This window comes from Pelmatolapia mariae, linkage group LG4 (genome assembly GCF_036321145.2).
Source record: "Pelmatolapia mariae isolate MD_Pm_ZW linkage group LG4, Pm_UMD_F_2, whole genome shotgun sequence".
Classification (NCBI taxonomy): domain Eukaryota; kingdom Metazoa; phylum Chordata; class Actinopteri; order Cichliformes; family Cichlidae; genus Pelmatolapia; species Pelmatolapia mariae.
In genome coordinates, this window is record NC_086230.1 from 13,803,529 (window position 1) to 13,823,962 (window position 20,434).

At 38.7% G+C, this 20,434-nt stretch overlaps 2 protein-coding genes across 3 annotated transcripts; one reads left to right on the plus strand and one right to left on the minus strand.

Annotated features, from left to right (window-relative positions):
* Positions 1-2,135: 2,135 nt before the first annotated feature.
* Positions 2,136-15,068, plus strand: LOC134626050 (phosphoribosyl pyrophosphate synthase-associated protein 1). 2 transcript variants are annotated; one of them, XM_063471535.1, is made up of 11 exons: positions 2,136-2,520; positions 2,781-2,833; positions 4,160-4,226; positions 4,315-4,487; positions 4,915-5,030; positions 5,142-5,197; positions 5,497-5,642; positions 6,697-6,738; positions 10,944-11,014; positions 12,610-12,756; positions 13,419-15,068. In XM_063471535.1, exons 1-11 carry the CDS (start codon positions 2,438-2,440, stop codon positions 13,575-13,577), a joined length of 1,113 nt encoding a protein of 370 aa, XP_063327605.1. In that variant the 5' UTR covers positions 2,136-2,437; the 3' UTR covers positions 13,578-15,068. The 2 variants fall into 2 exon arrangements, with proteins under 2 accessions (XP_063327605.1, XP_063327606.1); XM_063471536.1 differs by lacking the exon at positions 6,697-6,738.
* A 3,863-nt stretch (positions 15,069-18,931) lies between these two features.
* Positions 18,932-20,434, minus strand: rasd4 (rasd family member 4). The gene has a single exon (XM_063471537.1). It carries the CDS (start codon positions 20,317-20,319, stop codon positions 19,693-19,695), a length of 627 nt encoding a protein of 208 aa, XP_063327607.1. The 5' UTR covers positions 20,320-20,434; the 3' UTR covers positions 18,932-19,692.

Here is a 20,434-nt window from a genome sequence, read left to right on the forward strand (position 1 = left end):
TAAATGTAAAAATAAATACATAGATAAAAATCATAATAATAATATTAATAATAATAAGGTGTTTTGTGCTTTAACTTTTTCATTTTCTTCCTTCAAAAGCAAACATGTGTAACTTTTGCTGTGGTTGGTGTTATCAGTATAAGGATATATCGCTTCCACGTGTTGAAAAAAAATAGCTTGAGTAAGTTGTTATTGCTGTTTTATAATGAATTGGGCAACCAGGACCCAGGTAGCCTGGAATCTGGGAGGTAAATGTGGGAGGAGAGCAAACACAAGACCAGACACTGTGACTTATCAACTGTCTTACAAGGGGAGGTACAATGTACAACTCTGCGTTAAACATTGACAGAGTTGATAGTATGCCATTCAAGTTGGTGAAAAAAAGTAGACTTAAGGTAGATGTATCATAACCAACCATTCAAAATAGCTTTCCCTTACCCCGTCTGCAGAGGCAGTGCCAATTAAACTGGGGAAATGAACAGGGGGATAGTGTAACACGGGAGACAGGGAATTACTGCTCCTAAGGTGTGCAGTGAGAAACATTACAATGAGATCTGGGTTTTGTGATCAAAAGCAGAGCACGCAGGACACAACTTGACACGCAGTGAGCTGGGCAGGCAACAGAATGGAACTGAAGACAATCAGAGGAAGCGGCCTGAGCTGGGCAGGTAGACAACAAGGTGATGGGTAACAGCTTCAAGCAGAACGGTTTGTCAGAGAGACTGCAGAGTGATGCTTCCGGTGATGAGATGATGAGCCACAGGTGTGCATGCTGATTGAAGCCAGGGGGGGCCAGAAAGGCAAGAACACAGGGGATGAAGAGGAGCTATAGAGCCCAGGCCGTGACACATGCACCATCAGTTCATGTGTGAAGCTCATTATAATGCAGGCATGTGACCTTCAAGCTGGCTCGTCAAGATCATGAATATGCGCACGATCCTAACAGTGTAGGCTACTCGTCGACCTCATGTAAGTGTACAGTCAGGGCTTTACATTTGCTCCTTTACATTTTCCAAAGATCAGCACCACCATGGCTGCCTTGCCACCACTGTCTTACAAGTTATAACAGTAATTATAAGCATCACATTAAACCAGTGGTATACAAGATATTGCATCCCGTCGTGGTTGTAAGGCGTACAAGAAGCCACATAATTAAAGGATGGTATGTTGTTCATGTGCATGCTGTGACCTGTGGCCCCAGGTCAGAGTATTATTGTGGATAAACTTTGGGATCAAAAAAATTTATTTTTACAGGTTTATGTAGACAAATCCACATACCTCTGTAAACACTTTATGACTCCTTGAATCTCTAGTGGTGTTCACACCCACAGTAAACTCAGACCCTTGTTCACAAACCTTTAACCCACTCTCTTAAGAAAAACAATGATATTATCATCCAAAAGAATAACTGCTGTAACTGCAGTCAGTACAGCGTTAGTGACATCTACTGGACAGCTGTGGTAATAACACCTTATATTGTCTTTATTTTCTTTTTTCTTTCTTTCACACAGTTCGCTATCTCGCGGTGAAATTAGTTTGGGCAGTAAAATATGGTCATCTCATCTTAACTGACTAATTGCACTATGATTAATCTATGACAACAACATCATATATTAATCAAAATTAAAAAACCTGTAGGATATGAAAATAAAATAATATGAATTATTATTATTTCAATAGAAATTCATAGAAAGTTTGTAAATTTGCTGGAGTACATATATTTTATGCTACTTTGACTGTAATACATTTCAGAGTAAATAATTGAACTCCGTAATTAATTTTTTCAAAAGCTTTAACCTACTTGGCCTCCCAAAACAGTTAAGTGTTTATTAAAAAAACCCCTGAAAAATCTAATCTTACATAGACAATATGCAATAATATGAAATGACGAGTTCATCTAGTCACTTGACTATATTCACATTTTGCTCAACTATATTTTGGCTCTGAATAAATTACTTTTTTAACAGAATATTTTCAGTGTGTTATTAAACTATAGCTTAATTAATGTAATCTCTTGGTTAACCAAATTATTACCAGATTATTAGTATCTCTAAAGAAAACCGCCGTGTGACATTCAGTACAACTGAACTTGTGTTTTTGATCCGCGGTTAAGACTGACCCGACGGGGATTCCGTAGTTAACATTGTAGGCTACATTGCTACCTGAGAGAGAGGCAGGTGTCAGTAGTCTTCCGGCGAAAACTGCGATAATAATTTGACAAACCAAATTAAGCAATGCTTATTTTACAGCTATGTTTTAGCTAACTTTGTGCCGCACTCTGACGGTCATTCTGGGTACATCAGCTACCCTAGCAGGCTAATTTGAGCCAGCTAGCGAGCAAGCTAACGACTACGTCAGAGAAAAAAGGACAAGAAACTAAGCGGTTAGAAGGAATAAGGTTGAGCTGTTGACAGTGCCTGTCCAGTTAAACACCAGAATGAATGTCGCTAAAAGTGCTTATCGAGTATTTTCTGCAAACTCCTCTGCAGCATGCACAGAATTAGCCAAGAAAATAACAGAGTAAGTAATGCTTTGAACCGTTAGTCTTAAGACTGACTGCTAGTTAATATTTAATGCCACTAATAGTGCTTCTTTGGGGTTGTTGGTCGGTGATAATTGTGGAAAAACTTCACTGCTGACACTTTACCATGCATAGCGAGTGTGGTCTGTAATGCGTGGATGAATGAATTAGTCGTGCGGTGAAAGCCTGATATTGTGTGTTGAAAGTCTGCAGTTGGCAGATGACCATTAGGTTGCCATGTTGTGTTCATGTTTCACAGGCGTCTGGGTGTGGAGCTGGGGAAGTCTGTGGTCTTCCAGGAGTCTAACAGAGGTGAGCAGGGTGTAATGGCCTTATATGCAATTTTATCCCAAATGTTTCTGGTCAGGTTTTATCTGATATGTAGGCTTGTGATCTGATACACAAGTAGGTAGGTGAGGGTAGTTAGAGATTGTGTGCTAAAGTTACTGTAGTTGATATTTTTATGACTGTTTGTTGTTTCGAAATGGTCAGTTTCAGATTGGTATTTGAATTTTTCATTTTTATTAAATGTATAATGTAAGTGCAATTTGTCAGGGGCAGGTGTAAGTTCAGTTCAGACTTGGTATTTCAATTTGTTCTGCTTGATAAGCTGATTTCTTACCAGAAGTAGACTTTATAAACAGCTTGTCCATGACTTTTTCCCTCTTATTTTAATACCTCACTCCCAACGATCACTGTCGCCAAGTGCTTGCTCCTAGGGGCTCATCTGATTGTTGGACTTTCCTTTGTATTATTGTAGGGTCTTTACCTTACAATATAAAACACCCCAAGGCAACTGTTGTTGTGATTTGGTGCTATATAAATAGAAGTATCCTCTAGATCAGGGATGCCAAACTCATTTTTTATCATGGGACACTACAGCCCATTTTGACCTTAAATCTGAACAAGCAAAACTGCTTACTGTCAGTGTAAAGAAGTTTAATTAAACTTATATAATACCTGACATATCTTAATATAAGAACAATACATGCAGTTTCAATAATATGGTTCATTTTTCTATAAGATAAAGAAATGCTGCTGTTGTAGAGAAAGAAATCTGTCAGCACGACTGTTTGTAGTTAAATTGTTAGAATATAATGTGTAAAATTGCAGGAAGAGTTCTGGTTATTCACGAACAGGCTGTCCTGTCGTTATAGAATAGAAAGCCTTTGCTAATTAACAGAAAACTTCCTATTTTATTCCTGCAGTAGTCCCATTAAACCACATTTCTATGGTAGATAGTGGAAAAACAGGAACTTTTATGTTATTGATGTATTTACTAGTTTTGGTGTAGTATGAATGGTCATTGAAGAAATTGATCTATGACATTTTAGCTCAGATTATCAGTATCTGTACCACTGTCTGTTTCATTAGGGAAAGCAGAGCTTTCGTGATAGTCACATTAAAAGTTGTTGGCACAGGATCGCTGTAGAGTAGGGCATGGATATTAATACGACACGACTGTTGCAGAAATTAATGGAATCCATCAAAAATAGCACATTGTTCATGTAATAGAGTTACAAGATTTCATCAGTTTTTAGGTCATGAGACGTAAATGTACAACATCCCGTGTTTTGTTGCTCAAATAAACAACAAATGTGTATTAAAAAGTATTGGCAAAGTATTTTCTCTTTTCAGAGACTAGAGTGGATGTAAAAGAATCTGTTCGTGGACAGACCATCTTCATTATCCAGACCATACCACGGTGAGTATAGTAGGATGTGCCAAACATTTAAAAAGGCTATTAGATTATCACCAAACAGTCATCTAATCTTTTTATTTTTTACAATCAGGGATGTGAACACAGCCATCATGGAGCTGCTAGTCATGGCTTATGCCCTCAAGACCTCTTGTGCAAAGAACATCATTGGAGTTATTCCTTACTTCCCCTACAGCAAGCAGTGCAAGATGAGAAAAAGAGGCTCAATAGTGTGCAAGTTGTTAGCTTCCATGTTAGCCAAAGCAGGTAAAGATAGTTCAGTTCAGTTCATTTTTATTTCAAACATGTGCATTCACAATCATTACAAAATATAATTCCATTCTTTTGTTTGAAAAGGAGTAGGCAGAAGTATACACTTATTAGTCCCTACCCCCTCAAATTTTACCTCTCATTGATTTAATTTTCTTTTAGCCTTAAATTAAACAAACAACATATAAGGTAACAGTAAAGCAAAGACTAAACAAACAAACAAACAAACAAATAAACAAAACAAATAAACAAGCCCCACCACAATATAGCTACTTTCATTTAAATAAGGACTGAGTGGGAATGTTTGCAGATTCACAAATTATAAGATAAACAAATGAAGATAGCAAAAAAGAAAACCTCAATCTGTGATTTGTTCAAAGAATCTTTATTTGAGTTTGATTATTTCATGTCTTTTACTCTGAAGGATTAACACACATCATCACCATGGACTTGCATCAGAAGGAGATCCAGGGCTTCTTCAGCTTTCCCGTGGACAACTTGCGTGCCTCCCCTTTTTTGATTCAGTACATTCAAGAAGAGGTAATGATCCCTGTCAGATCTCTGCTGTGTGTATTCTAGTGACCTGTGGATCACTCCATCCAGAACTCCATCAATAAGTTTAATAAGACTGTTTTCACTCTTTATTGCCAGATCCCTGATTACAGAAATGCCATCATTGTGGCAAAGTCCCCTGCTGCAGCTAAAAGGTAAGTGATGCAATACACCACTGATAATTTCTGATAATCTTTACATCAGATATATATTGCAAAAATAATTTCTGTCCTATTCTATGCATGCATATTTAGATACATATGTATAACTAATGTGCATATGTGTGTATATATATATATATGTGTACATGTAACTTTCACCACTGCATTTTTCTGTTGTTATAATTTTTGTTATTATTATCATTGTTATTATTATTGGTTTTGTTGTTGTTACTGGTAATAATAATAATGTTGTTATTGACTAATAGTTAATTATTATTATTACTATTTTATAGGGCTCAGTCCTATGCAGAAAGACTGCGTCTCGGTCTGGCTGTCATCCACGGCGAGGCTCAGTGTTCAGAGTCTGACATGGCTGATGGAAGACACTCCCCACCATGTGTACGCAACACAACAGGACACACAGGCCTGGAGCTGCCTTGTAAGAAAACCCATATGAAAAGCATTTATGTTTAATTTTTATAATTTTTCTTGTAGTTTAAGTGCTCCATAGATATTACCAGCACTGATGATTTGCACTATTTGTTTCTTTCAGAATTTTCTCCTAGTTTAACTCTTCACTGATCTGAATTTTTAATGTTAGCACTTCATTGTATTTATAATTTAACAGACCTTTTCACAGCAGACATTTAGAAGCAGAAAAAGCACAGGTGAAATGATGAGTTTATTAATGATGGCTTAAGCGTCACAGGAAGCTATGACAATTAGCTAACATGCACAACAGCATCAACGTCAGTGGGGTGCAGTCATGGTAGTTTTTAACCTGTGTTTTAGCTACTGTAGCAGGTTAAAATGTCTTCTCTGGGAAAACAGACAAAATACAGCTCTTACTCATGCTAACCTGTTTTGAGCTGACGATTCTGCCGTTTCTCACTCATACCATCAGCCATACTGCAAGTAACTGATTTTTGTTTTTTATTTATTTTTTGTTAGTGCATGATTTTGTTTCTACAGATGAGCTACTTTGACTCATGCTGCATCATCGGCAAGCTGCAGTTCCTAACTTACAAAGTGTAAACTACAATGTAATCATAAAAGCGTAGTCTTCTGCTTGTTTCTTGCCACGTTATTTTTACTTTTTTTTTTTTCTTTTTTTTGGTGCGAATACATGTGACTGGGTGAAGCTTTTATAGTGCTAACTCTGAATCTGAAGTAATGTCAAATGAGTGTGTCGTTGGCAAATGACTCCAAATTTGTGTCCAATATTTAGTTGATTATTTTGTTTTAAAAAAACAACAAAAAACCAACAGCGTTGTGCTTTTAACCTTGACTTAAAAAATCCTCTTTTGGAACTGCAACTCACAAATGGCTTCATCCTTAATTTTTTCTTATTAGAATCAGTCTGATTTGTTGTGTCGCTTTTTAAATTCCCGTCAGGCCGAGCAGAGGATTTTTCAAGTCCTGGCGTCATGTGTTGTGTCGTGTCAAATATTTGTGCATTTGTGTTTAACGTGGTGTTTATTTGTTGACAATAGCAGGCAAACAACAAGCTCCGTTCCCTGGCATAGAACTTCCAAGTACGACCGTAAAATTAATTTACATCTGACTATGAAATGATTCCTCTTCAAATGGTTCCTCAATTTGCATGTGTAGACAAAGGGTTTGTGTTGCATCTTGTGAAAATACAGTCTGGATTCAGGTCGGTAAAAACAAAGTGGATGATTAGTGTTCAAACGAATTAAAAGACCAGTTTCAGTTTAAATATACTGTTTGCATTATGCCACATTTCTTTGACTCCAGACAGCTAGTTCTACAAGATGGTCAAAACCCTCTTTTTTTTTTTGTTGTGTTCTGATTTTTATTTTACTTTATTTTATTTTTTTTAAACTCCAAATCCATAAATCAAACCAGAACCATACCAAACATTCTTTCTGTTTTTATTTTGTAGTTGGACATCTGGACTCATCTTGCCAATCAACACATTTTGCACCCATAAAAAACCCGCCCTTAAAAACCTGATTAACATTTGGTCATAACTGCATGTCATGAAACAGTAATGCATGCATTTGAAATCTAACATCCAGCGACAGGAACAAAAGATGTTGTGAATGGGACGGTTAGTGAATTATAGCATTTAGCATAATCGTAGCAGTTTTAATATGCTGGATCAGATAACCTATTTTATTATTGAATAGTGTTGGATCGGTCAGTTACTCCTACAGGTCTGGACCAGCTTTTCTTTTAAAGGGACCGTGTTTTTGATTCCAAGCAATGCTCCCAACAGATAATGCAGACCTTGGTTCTTGAGCTGGTGGTCCTCCCAGTGTCTATCCTACTTGGCTGAGTAGCCTTGTAGGTTAAGTACCATTTGTCAGCCACACTGGTTAATGGCAGCTCTCCTCTTGTGATGCTTGCTCTTGGTAATTTTGCTAGGTTGTACGTTGGTGGCCAGGAAAACAATATACAGTGGCTTGCAAAAGTATTCGGCCCCCTTGAACTTTTCCACATTTTGTCACATTACAGCCACAAACATGAATCAATTTTATTGGAATTCCACGTGAAAGACCAAAACAAAGTGGTGTACACGTGAGAAGTGGAACGAAAATCATACATGATTCCAAACATTTTTTACAAACAAATAACTGAAAAGTGGGGTGTGCATAATTATTCAGCCCCCTGAGTCAATACTTTGTAGAACCACCTTTTGCTGCAATTACAGCTGCCAGTCTTTTAGGGTATGTCTCTACAAGCTTTGCACATCTAGCAACTGAAATTCTTGCCCATTCTTCTTTGCAAAACAGCTCCAGCTCAGTCAGATTAGATGGACAGCGTTTGTGAACAGCAGTTTTCAGATCTTGCCACAGATTCTCGATTGGATTTAGACACCAGACAGGTCAGGGATAAAGTTATTGAGAAATTTAAAGCAGGCTTAGGCTACTAAACGATTTCCCAAGCCTTGAACATCCCACGGAGCACTGTTCAAGCGATCATTCAGAAATGGAAGGAGTATGGCACAACTGTAAACCTACCAAGACAAGACCGTCCACCTAAACTCACAGGCCGAACAAGGAGAGCGCTGATCAGAAATGCAGTCAAGAGGCCCATGGTGACTCCGGACGAGCTGCAGAGATCTACAGCTCAGGTGGGGGAATCTGTCCATAGGACAACTATTAGTCGTGCACTGCACCAAAGTTGGCCTTTATGGAAGAGTGGCAAGAAGAAAGCCATTGTTAACAGAAAACCATAAGAAGTCCCGTTTGCAGTTTGCCACAAGCCATGTGGGGGACACAGCAAACATGTGGAAGAAGGTGCTCTGGTCAGATGAGACCAAAATGGAACTTTTTGGCCAAAATGCAAAACGCTATGTGTGGCGGAAAACTAACACTGCACATCACTCTGAACACACCACCCCCACTGTCAAATATGGTGGTAGCAGCATCATGCTCTGGGGGTGCTTCTCTTCAGCAGGGACAGGGAAGCTGGTCAGAGTTGATGGGAAGATGGATGGAGCCAAATACAGGGCAATCTTGGAAGAAAACCTCTTGGAGTCTGCAAAAGACTTGAGACTGGGGCGGAGGTTCACCTTCCAGCAGGACAACGACCCTAAACATAAAGCCAGGGCAACAATGGAGTGTTTAAAACAAAACATATCCATGTGTTAGGATGGCCCAGTGAAAGTCCAGATCTAAATCCAATCGAGAATCTGTGGCAAGATCTGAAAACTGCTGTTCACAAACGCTGTCCATCTAATCTGACTGAGCTGGAGCTGTTTTGCAAAGAAGAATGGGCAAGGATTTCAGTCTCTAGATGTGCAAAGCTGGTAGAGACATACCCTAAAAGACTGGCAGCTGTAATTGTAGCAAAAGGTGATTCTACAAAGTAGTGAATCAGGGGGCTGAATAATTACGCACACCCCACTTTGCAGTTATTTGTTTGTAAAAAATGTTTGGAATCATGTATGATTTTCGTTCCACTTCTCACGTGTACACCACTTTGTATTGGTCTTTCATGTGGAATTCCAATAAAATTGATTCATATTTGTGGCTGTAATGTGACAAAATGTGGAAAAATTCAAGGGGGCCGAATACTTTTGCAAGCCACTGTAGGTCCGAGGGATCTGTTAATTTTAAGGCCTGAGGGTAACATGTAAGAAATATTAAAAGATTTATTGCTTATTCACAAGATTACGTAGAGTTAAAACAGGAATGTCTGAAATTTAGACTTCTGAATTCAGGATATTTTATTGAAGCAGTTTAGCAGGGGCAAAGCAAAAGCCAGGATGTACCCCATCTCCTTTCACTCAAATCATTTCCAAGACTATGTAATACCCATAGGCTCAGAGCCACAGACCCTTTACATGAAGAACTGGTCCAGACTTCCTGTATATGGGTTACTGGCTGATCTGACGGGTGGCATATTTAATGTGATGCAAAGCTTTAACTCTGTTAGGCCATTTGGACAGGTTGGGCATGCCAACCTGTTGATTTAACATTTTCTACAGATAACTCAAAGTATCGATACGTTTTAGACATCTGAAATTAATTTCAGAAACCTCTGAGCAGACATTTTTCAGGACGATGTTGTAGCACATCAACAAACTGTCGAGACAATGTATTTTAAGTGTGTGTACCGCTAACAACATGGCTCTTGCTGTTTTTGGTTGATAGCAATAAAAGACTGAATGTGACACTCCCAGGTTTTCTGATGCTGTGGGACTCACGGTATTCAGCAAAATGTTCTGCAAGGCATGCCTCCTCCTTTCTCTGCTGCTTTATACTTTTCCTGCACAATCGGCTTGGCTGGCTGATTGTTTATCAGTTGATTGTTTCCTCAAAACCCTCTGAATGACTGCGTTTACATGCATACCTGTAATCAGAAAACAGCTGTTTTTGATTTGGGTTACATGTCAGAGTGTTACTGATGGTTCTCCACTTTAAGTACACTGCATCAATCCTTATCTGAGGATAATTTTTAATGCATCAGTTGAGAATTAGAGACATGATAAGATCTGCCACAAGATGAAGCACTTTCATGTTTTATTAACACATAGCGATATGTGATATGATATCATGTGAGACCAGAAGTGTTATAGTGGACGTCAGCACTAATGCAGTGACAGTGTTGATGATAATCAGAGCTTTTCTTAATAGAAATAAATTATATCCAAGTCACTGTATGTTTTTTAAAGGGTGGAAAATTATGGCGTGCATGTAAAAGTAGTTACTGGCAGCACTGATGTTCCACTGAAGACTGATCCCAGAACACTGGCAAGTGTGTATGAAGAAACCCTCATCGGTGCTTGCCACTGTTGACCCATGTGAAATAAGACTGTGTGGTGCTTATTTGATTCATATGCAGAGTGCTGCCACATGCCTGCCACAGCCTGGCAACCTGACAACATGTGTGTCAAGGCGGTTGTATACATTGTCTTCTGATTGGGTATCCTGGGCAGAAAACCCTTTGGTCATTTGATCTTTGCATGGCATGCTTTGTACTATGTTTGCCATTTGAGTTTAATCTTTTAGGGGTAGGAGGGGTAGAATGGAGGGAAAGTGTAATCAAGTGCATTTGAAATCTAAATTGAATGCAGCATTTCTACGAATCATTCACATCATGCAATGGAAAAAACAATGATTTGGAGTGAAAATGAGCTTAAATCGCAAAACAATTTTCTCAACCCATTTTACCCAATCTACTGAGATTTATTTTTGATTACGTGAGAAACTGTACACATAACTTCCTGGAAGTGCTCTCATGGGCAAACTGCTCTTTTCATTTCCAGTAATGATGGCCAAAGAGAAACCTCCCATTACTGTGGTTGGAGATGTGGGAGGAAGGATTGCCATCATTGTGGTAGGTCATTTCTGCTGCTCCTTCCTTAGTTATCATTTCCATTAGTTTTCGTGGCTAACTTTAGCTGATGATTCAGCCCTCTTCCTTGATAAAATCTACCAATGCAACACTACAGCTTTCTTTAAAATGATTGGCTAGTTTTTTTTTGAAGTGTGATATGCTTACTGTCTGCCAGTCACTTCCTTTAAGTGTGTCTATTTATCCAGTGCATACTGCACCAAGTGTTTTTGCAATTCTGGTTTTGCACTGTCCTTACTTTACTTGGTTACGTATGCTCTTCATCTTCTGCTACATATTTTTGTTTTTATTTTTCCTTATTCGTTGTAAGTTATCAAATTCTGTTTTAAAGGATGTGAAAAGATCTAATCCAAGCCAAAAAAATGGGAAAACTGACATTTAAAAAAAAAAATCTTCTAATAATAATAGAATCAAGTAGGGCTGTGCGATATGACCAAAATCTCATATCCCGATATAAGACATGTATCGTCCCGATAACGATATAAATCACGAAAATGTAACATTTTCTGTAAATTCTGTGAATCTCGGGCAGCTCGACTTGCGTGAAGTGTTTCCAGCTGGGCGTCGTGTACCTGGAGTCGAGTGTTTTAACCGATGCATGAAATTATACATTTTTAGACATAAGTTGTAACGGCCGCCATTTTATTTGTGAGCATTTATTACACAGCGTGCTGCGGGGAAAAGCCTGTTCTAACGTTTGAGTCTAAGGTTTATTTTTTTTTAGCACCTGGCGACTCTTTTTTGCTTCTTATCCGTAAACACTGCATACTCTTTCACGTGATTCGGTTTATTTTGAAAAGTCTCAACAGGATCTTGAGCTTTATTGTGAAAGGTTTATGTGGAAAATAAGCGGACACGCGATGGTTTTACCGTCGTTGTTGCTAAGGACAATGCCTAAAATACAGTCGCTTGTCCATTCATAGTGTGTTATATTAAATATAAGAGAAGGAGAGAACTTTAAGAAATTAATATAGCCACTACAGTGACCATCAAAACGATGAAAAAATATTGCCGTAAACAGTTTGTTTTGCGACACCACCAAACAAACGATAGCATAAAATGAAACGATAGATGTTTTTATATCGTCATCCGATATATATCGTTATATCGAACAGCCCTAGAATCAAGTAAAATATCCAACAAGATGATCAAAATCAGTCTTTGAGTGTGATTAGTAGGGGTGTAATGGATCTTTCGGTCTTTCTCCTGAATCATTTGGTACCCAGCGCTTAAGGTACAGACGCTATCCATTTTTTGTTTTTAAAACGGGAACAGTTTTAACTTCCATTTTTTTTTTTTTTTTTTTTGTTCGAACAATATTTGTTCTTTGTGTCAAAAAGCAGGAAGTTAATTCTAATGGTAAATATGATCCAGTTATCTTTCTGAACAATGAGCAATGTGAGAGTTTTGACACTTCCTAATCTTTTCTTGTTGACAGTGTTTTTGTATATTTTGTATATCATTACACTGCTTGTGAGCAGTGCCGCAAGTATATCACCAATAATCATAGGGAAAAAAAACACAAAGAAAAAGGGAGATGCAGTTTTAACTACAGATTGTATTTTTTTTTCTGACAGGATGACATCATAGATGATGTAGGAGACTTTGTTGCTGCTGCCGAGATCTTGAAAGAGAGAGGAGCCTATAAAATTTATATTATGGCCACACATGGTTTACTTTCTGCTGATGCGCCACGTCTCATAGAGGAATCAACCATTGATGAGGTGAGGACTGATCCCCCCACCCACGTGAGAACTGGTTATTCATGTATTTGAACGAAACTGTCACACAAGCTAAAGGAGAAGTGGTAAAAAGTCTTTTTTTTTCACGGGCTATCATTTGTTCATTGTAAACAGAGTGTAAAACGAGATGCTTCCTCGTAGTGGGCATTTTTCCCCTGTACTGTGTAAGGAGTTTCATGATCTGCTGAATAGAAGTTTTAATTTTCACTTCCTCTGAACTATCTAGAAAACAATAGTTGCAGTTTACTCTACATTTATGACTTATTAAAAACAAACAAGTGAGATCTGAGATCTATTAATTATTAATTGATCTATTAGTCTCTTTAATCTTGATCCACATACTGGTAAAAGGACTGGTAGTTGGTGCTTTTCTACCCTAAGCCCTTAATACATACATGCCTCATGCACTCATTCATACTTTATATTTAATATTCATACAGTTGCACTCCAGTGAATGCATCTCAGGCTTCAGTATCTTTCCCATTAATGCTTTGGTGTGCAGACTGGAATCACCAACCCTCTAATGACTTGCTTGCTTGCGTTTCAAGTCATTTTAAAGCAGCCCTGTTAATTATATGTCAAACTAATATTACAAAAAAAAATATTCATAGTATAAAATGTCTGTGTTTACTGTGGGTCCTCAGGTTGTGGTGACCAACACAGTTCCCCATGAAGTACAGAAGCTGCAGTGTCCAAAGATCAAAACTGTGGATGTCAGCATGATATTAGCTGAGGCTATCCGCAGGATCCACAATGGCGAGTCCATGGCTTACTTGTTCCGCAACATCACTGTGGATGACTAGAGTGGCATCAGAGGTTGTCAGTGATAGAGAGCAAGTCATAATTTCCTGTGTTATACATGTAAAAAAACAAAAAAAACAATGTAATTCATTTGAAGAGATTCTATAAATTGCCCAAAGTTATTTATCTTCTTACCAGAAGTTATTAAAATATATTTCACTTGTTAAAAACTGATACGTTTTCGGGCGTGTCGTGGATATTATAAAAAACAAGACCTGTTTCAGTTTTTTAAGGCAAGATGCTTTGTATTGGTATTATTTTGTCATACTCTAACAGTACCTCCTATCTAGTGACTGAGCTTAATCTGCAAAGGAGAAGAGCTGGCAAGAATTTGTTGCTTTACTAACCAACACCTTGCCAGGTCTTGTGATCAGGGCTGCTCAGGCACTGATTTCTTTGCACTGAACGAGGCATGTTTCATCTAATGAGTAAGAACAAGTATACAAACTGTAGTTCTCAAATGATAATTTTTATGCAGCTTTTCTTTGCATCTTCTGTGGAAATATTTGGGGAAATAAAAATGTTTTTGAGTGTCGTCACCACAGGTTAAAATGTCACTCACTTTCGTTGTATTGCACTCTCAGCAGGAAGTTAAGAGCGAATGGCTTCATACCACCGCTGCAAGCTGCTGTGGGCGAAATGAGCCTTTATCATATTCTCGCTTTATTAATCGACTGAAATGCCGTTAACTATTACCTGATTGCGACAATGCACTACATATGACATAGCTAAAGGGAGGTGTGCACCACACTATTGCCAACTGATGTAGGAAGCTGCTATGGTTTGGTTGAATGCCTTTGATGAAGGTGAATATTGTTCTCTATCTGTAATTAAAAGTACAGATAATTTGTGCTACCTACTTTAGATAGCCTATATTGAAGCCTTGACTTGGATAGACAGTTTTGCAACATACTGACATCTTTGTAAGGTGTCCCCTGTTTGTGCATTTGTTTTGCCTTCTAATTTTTAAGATGATTTGCAACACAGCAGCACAGTTCTGATGTTAGTCTCCAAGTGACTATGGCCTCTGAGAAAACTTCAGAGTGAAGCTTGAGTGAAAATGACTTTATTTTCTATGCTGTTTGAGCCTTTTGCTCAGGGAAATATACTGTAGAAGCCAATGCACAATTATTTGCTCTTGTGCTTATGAAGGTGTTTTACTGTTGTGTGCGCACACCCTAATACTTCGAGAATGTCTTCCATACAGCAGTACTGTACACCTTTGCTCGTTTTATCTTATCATTTAGGTTTGCTATAGATGCTGGATGCTATTTGATAAGGTTGGGCACTCTTGTGCACAGAGTTGGGTAAAAATGCCATTGCCATGTCAGCTCAAATTTCTGTCCACAGCGTGTTTCAGAAATTTTCTGTATTTACTGTTTCCCTGACCCCCCCCCCCCCCCCCCCCCCCCCGCCCCCATCCCAACCCCACCCTTCTGTCAGACTGTACTGTGTTTGTCACTGTTTGTGAAATTAAAAAAAGCATTGCCTCTGGTTCTGCCTCATCTCTACCAAATAAGGAATTTTATTATTGTTCTTTATTATTTACCATATGATTAAAAAAATTAATTAAATCCACGGCATCTGCCACTTTTGTGAAAAAAAAAATTGTTGTTTGAATAACTCACTTTCCAAAACGTGCACCTTAAACTACTATCTATCTATACATTCTAGATTAGTTGAGTCTGTTCTGTTTCTCTAAAGGCTGCACCATGTCATGAAAATCACATCTAATTTGTGCTGCATCGATTGAAAAAAAAAAAGAAGCTTATTAGCTTTATAACACATGTTATAACACTCAAGCTAAATAATTGCATCCATATTACATTTCTGCTTGAAGGCTACCATATAGCTTATAAAGTCACAAGCCTGAATTTGACATCAGTTAACACAATGGGGCATCCATTAAACCTAAGTTCTAATAAAAAAGAAAATCAATCTTTAGCTGTGTTCTTGACATACTGCCTGACTATGAACCTTATGTAGACTGTACTATATGGCATAGCCATTACCATTTACAGCTCCATCACTTTCACTTCAGAACCTCTCTGAAGCCTTTGTGGTCCAGGACTGTTTCCAAAGAAGGACGTGGATTCAGAAATCAAACTGGATTCTCTGAAAACCAAAATAGTCACAGAATTTCCTTTTTGTACCATAGCAGCTAGTTTACTGATGCTGTGGAGGTGCAAATGTCTGATTAGTTTTATAGGTTGTGAGTTGTGGTGCTTAACAAAATTTATTGGAAAAACAGGATATGGGGACTGGATTAAAGTTTAAGAAGTACCAGGTTTGGTTTGTGGGCCTTAGTTTTGAATTTAACTAATACATATTAAAAGAAACTGATCTGTCAGAATCAGAGAGATTTAAAGATTGCAGATACATTTGCGTCCAAATGTTCTATTTCAGCAAGGAAAAGCTAACATTTTGTTCCATTTGTAGTTTTTGGCTACAAAGAACCAGATTTCTCTTTGCTTTTCTGGGTTTTTATATGTATTCTGTTTGGATATTTAATGAATCCTGCTAAAAAGATCTTGCAGAGACAAATGTAAAATTGAATACAGCTTAATAAGGCTTTCATTTACTTTTAACATGCACTGTGACTCAAATGTTAGCATAAAGATCCAGTATGCAGTTGCCATTAGGTCTTACCACTTCCTTAAAAACACCTGATGTGGAAGTCAGAGATCCTATACTTGTTCAAAACTTCTCAGGTATGTAAACAGCACTGAGGAGCTTGGACCAAGTCTAGGAGCAGAGACAAACACTTTGCCAGGCAGTTTAGGAATTTCAGAGGTCATACTCACAAATCAGACTTTTCTACTTGTTGCTATAGTAGCAGTAATCTTATCTGAGTAGTTTGCATTTCCTTAACCCTTGTCTACAGCTGAGCCCTGTGCTCTGCCAGCAACCTAAGTAAAGAGGTTTAAATCGCACCTGAGTTTTAAAAGGCAGGGGTCCCCCCTCCCGGGTCTTCGTCCATGTGCTGAGAAAGACGGGTTTGTGAATCTCAGTGGAGCAGCTGAAGGCAGCTGTGAGTTTAAACAAGGCACTAAGAGGAACTAAAGATGTGATAATTACAGATCACTTCCTTGTCTCATTCTGAGGAAACAATGTACCTTATCTGAGCATTTTTGGAAAAAGGAAGTGCACCTTTTTGTCTCTTTCTCTAAGCCTGTGTTGCCTTTTAACAGTCAGGAAATGCTAACAATGTGTATGAAGTGCTTTTAGAGAACATGAAAAGTGAACATTAAATAGCATCATGCTTTATCAGGCAACTTTGTCCTGTCATTGCTGCCATTGTTAAGAGTGGAGAATTAGATAGAGAACCATCTGGAGTAAGCTCTTTAGTCAAATCATCATGTGAATTTCTTGAAGCAGTAGATCAGATTTTAGTCTCACCCCACCAGTTTGGTTGGAATGAAAACCTCTTTATTAACATTTGTTGCATGTTTCAGTATACACACAAGCAGACACAAAATCCAGCTAAACAAAACATGTGAGACATTACGGATCCAGATTTAATCTCAGTAACTAATTTTACTTCAGATAATAAAACTAGTAACTAGATTTTATTTTGCACTTTAGGAGGTTTTGGAGACATACTCAGTGGTCTCTCTGTTCAACTGCTCATTAACACAAATATCTAATCAGACAGTGACGTGGCATTAATTCAAGATGACCTGCTGAAGTTTGAACAGGGTTAAGAATTGTTTTTTATGTTCAACGGGCTGGTCTGAGATTTTCCTGTGCAGCATCTCTTGATTTTACAGAGAATGGTCCAAGAACCATCAAATATCCAGCAAGCGGCAGTTCTCTGGGTGCAAAATACCTTAATGCCACATGTCAGAGGAAAATGGCCAGACTGCCTCGAGCTGATAGGAAGGGAACAGTAACTAAAAGAACTACTGATTACAACAAAGGTGTGCATAAGGGCATTACTGACTGCAACATGTCAAACTTTGAAGCAGATGGACTACAGGAGCAGAAGACCACACTAATGCCATCCTGTCAGTTATGAAATAAGGCTAGATTTGGCACAGTTCATGGTGGTGTAAAGGTTTCTTGCCATATTTCGGCATAGTTGAAACGCCACGGCCTTCCTGTGACCACTGTGTGCCCATCTTCTGACAGATGCTTCCAACAGGAAAACAGACCTTGTTATAAAACTATCATGATCTCAAACTGGTTTCTTGCACATGACGATAAGTTCCCTGTATTCAAATGACCTCCACAGTCACCAGAGCTCAATCCAATAGATCACCTATGGGAAACCTGCAGCAACTATGTGATGCTGTCATGTCTCAGAGGAATGTTTCCAGCACCTTGTTGAATCTGCGCCACGAAGAATTAAGGCTGTTCCCAAGGCAAAAGGGGGTACAAACCAGTACTCACAATGTGTACCTAATAAAGTGAAGTCATCAAACAATGCACACATCACCAAGCGCACCACCAGAGGGCAATGCAGCACAAAACTGAGCTTATGCTGTTGAGATTGTGTGAAAGACAAACCTAGCGATCCTATTAGTTGATTTAATCCACCCAGTACCAACATAACTTTTCTAGGGACCTAGGAACAAACTGTAAGACATATCAGCTGGGTGATTCAGCAGTTTTTTCACATTTCCGTCTTAAAAAACAAACAAACAGATCTGGTTAGACCAGCCCCATTCTCTAGAAGGGAGGTATAGTTTGTCTGCATTATACAATTTGGAGTAGAATTAATATGCCGTTAAGTTTCGCCACAAATGCATTGAAGGGTGCAACAGGAAGTAGTGACTGGACACCTGGGCTTTCCTCCTACAGTACAAAAATTTGCATGTTAGGTCAAAGTTTCTGTAGGTGTGAATGTGAGTGGGAGTGGCTGTCTCTGCACCATTAGCCCTATGATAACTGGGCCAACAGACTAGACAGTCTCACCCCACCAGTTTGGTTGGAATAAAGAGACCCAGACCCTGAATCAGGTCAGCAGAAGAAAATTGATGGATTGATGTTGAATTGATTTTAATTCTTATTATAAGAGAAACAGTATAGGAGGTCTGTGCAGTGTGAATCTTTTTAAGGACATACAAAACAAAGTTGTTTTATTTATTTAATGGTCGCCTGTTTTCAGGTGTTAGACTTTAATTTTTTTCTTTTTTTAGATTAGTAACTTTTCACTTATGACTGTGATAACTTCCCCTAGTTATACAATAACTTTCATACCGTTCCTGTTTGTCTGCTCTGCGGCTCTGTCAAATAACAAAGTCACAGCAGTAAACAAAATAAAATAGTCGGGATAGACAGGATTAAATTCAAATCTTTTATTTAACTTGATATAAGCACTGAATAAATACATCGAACATGCCTTTGTGGCTCTTTGTGGTGTCACAATAAATAGAAAATACCACATTAATAAGAAAAGAAAAACAAAAAGAAAACCCTTTATGTTCAGATTTGCAATGCACTTCTGTCAGCTATTCTTTAAGACAAACTCACATAAATAAACATCAAAGTAGAGAGAACCAGTAGTGAATGTGCTCTGTGTATTTAAATGTTAGCGGTTTTGCAAACAATCGTCTAAGAGTTGTAGAACAGGTTGCACAAGCATTAACAAGAAAAAAAGTTTAAATTTGTCCTTAGTTGTTCACTTGATTCATAAAACTGACATATGCAGACACAAAAACACTTTTGCATTTATATGGTTTCACAGTTATTGCACTTTTTTTTAACAGCAGTAACATAAAGGCCCCAAATCAAACATTATCATATATTTGTATGTAAAATGAGCTCTGCACTGTCACCATATCTTCCATTTTTAACATTCACAGTAAGTATTTTCGAGCTCAGCCACATTCCACACTGTCTTTAAGGTCGTATTTGTTTATATCATCACATGTCGGTCCTCGCTGCAGCATCTCTGTGCTGTCAGTGACTCTATGGGGCTAACTGCAGTGCTTACAAGACTGATGGACAAATATTTTACTGACTCAGTGTCTCACATGAAGCTTAAGATGTATAACAGCATTTCTTGTTTTGCTTCTGTCCAAATCTGACCCTTGCCAACGAGGAACTTTCAATCTATTTACAACAGTTTTCTGCCCCTCAGTCTCTCTTAGTCCTTTGTGCATCTCAATATCGCTATGAGAGGAGGCAGCTGTTGGTTTTGTTCATAGGAGGTCGTTTGTTGCTGTCTTTGGGGAAGGTTTCCCGCCTCCGGCACAGTGCTGGACTGAGCCGACTAGGAAGATTGGCCTGCTGGAGCAGCTCCCTGAAAGCTTCCAGGACATTGATGTTGTCTTTGGCTGAAGACTCCAAGAAGCTGTGGTTCCAGTCCAACTCCACAGTGGACTCCACGTCCTCGCTGGACACCTGTCGCTCATTGTTACGGTCAATCTTGTTCCCTATCACCACAATTGGTGTGTACTTGTCCTCTTTGATCTCTAGGATCTCATCCCGCAGACTCTTGACTGCCTCCAGAGAGTCAGGGTCATCCACAGCGTAGACCAGAGCGAAGGCATCACTGTTCTGGATGGAGAGCCTGCGCATGGCAGGGAAGGAGTAGCTGCCACTGGTGTCCATGATGTTGATAGTGACTTTGACACCCCCCACTTCATATTCTTTCCTGTGGAGCTCCTCCACTGTACGCCGATGCTTTGGCTCAAAGGTATCTTTGAGGAAACGTTGGATAAGGGCTGTCTTTCCCACTCCACCTGCTCCCAAAAACACCAGACGCACCTCTGTCTTCTCTTTCACTTCAATAGACATCTTGATGTGCTTCTTCGTGTAACAGGAAGAATTTGCCTTTTTTCACCCCTCTATTCTTCTCCTCTCTGGCTGTGGATCCTTAGCCTGGAAGGTGTTTTGATAGCAATGATGAAGA

Bases quoted from the DNA above. Each gene is read 5' to 3' on its own strand.
- LOC134626050 (XM_063471535.1), top strand. From the start codon at position 2,438: ATGAATGTCGCTAAAAGTGCTTATCGAGTATTTTCTGCAAACTCCTCT. The intron at 5,031-5,141 runs GTAATGATCCCT...CTTTATTGCCAG, and splicing joins TTCAGTACATTCAAGAAGAG to ATCCCTGATTACAGAAATGC. The intron at 5,643-6,696 runs GTAAGAAAACCC...TGTTGACAATAG, and splicing joins CACAGGCCTGGAGCTGCCTT to CAGGCAAACAACAAGCTCCG.
- rasd4 (XM_063471537.1), bottom strand. From the start codon at position 20,319: ATGTCTATTGAAGTGAAAGAGAAGACAGAGGTGCGTCTGGTGTTTTTG.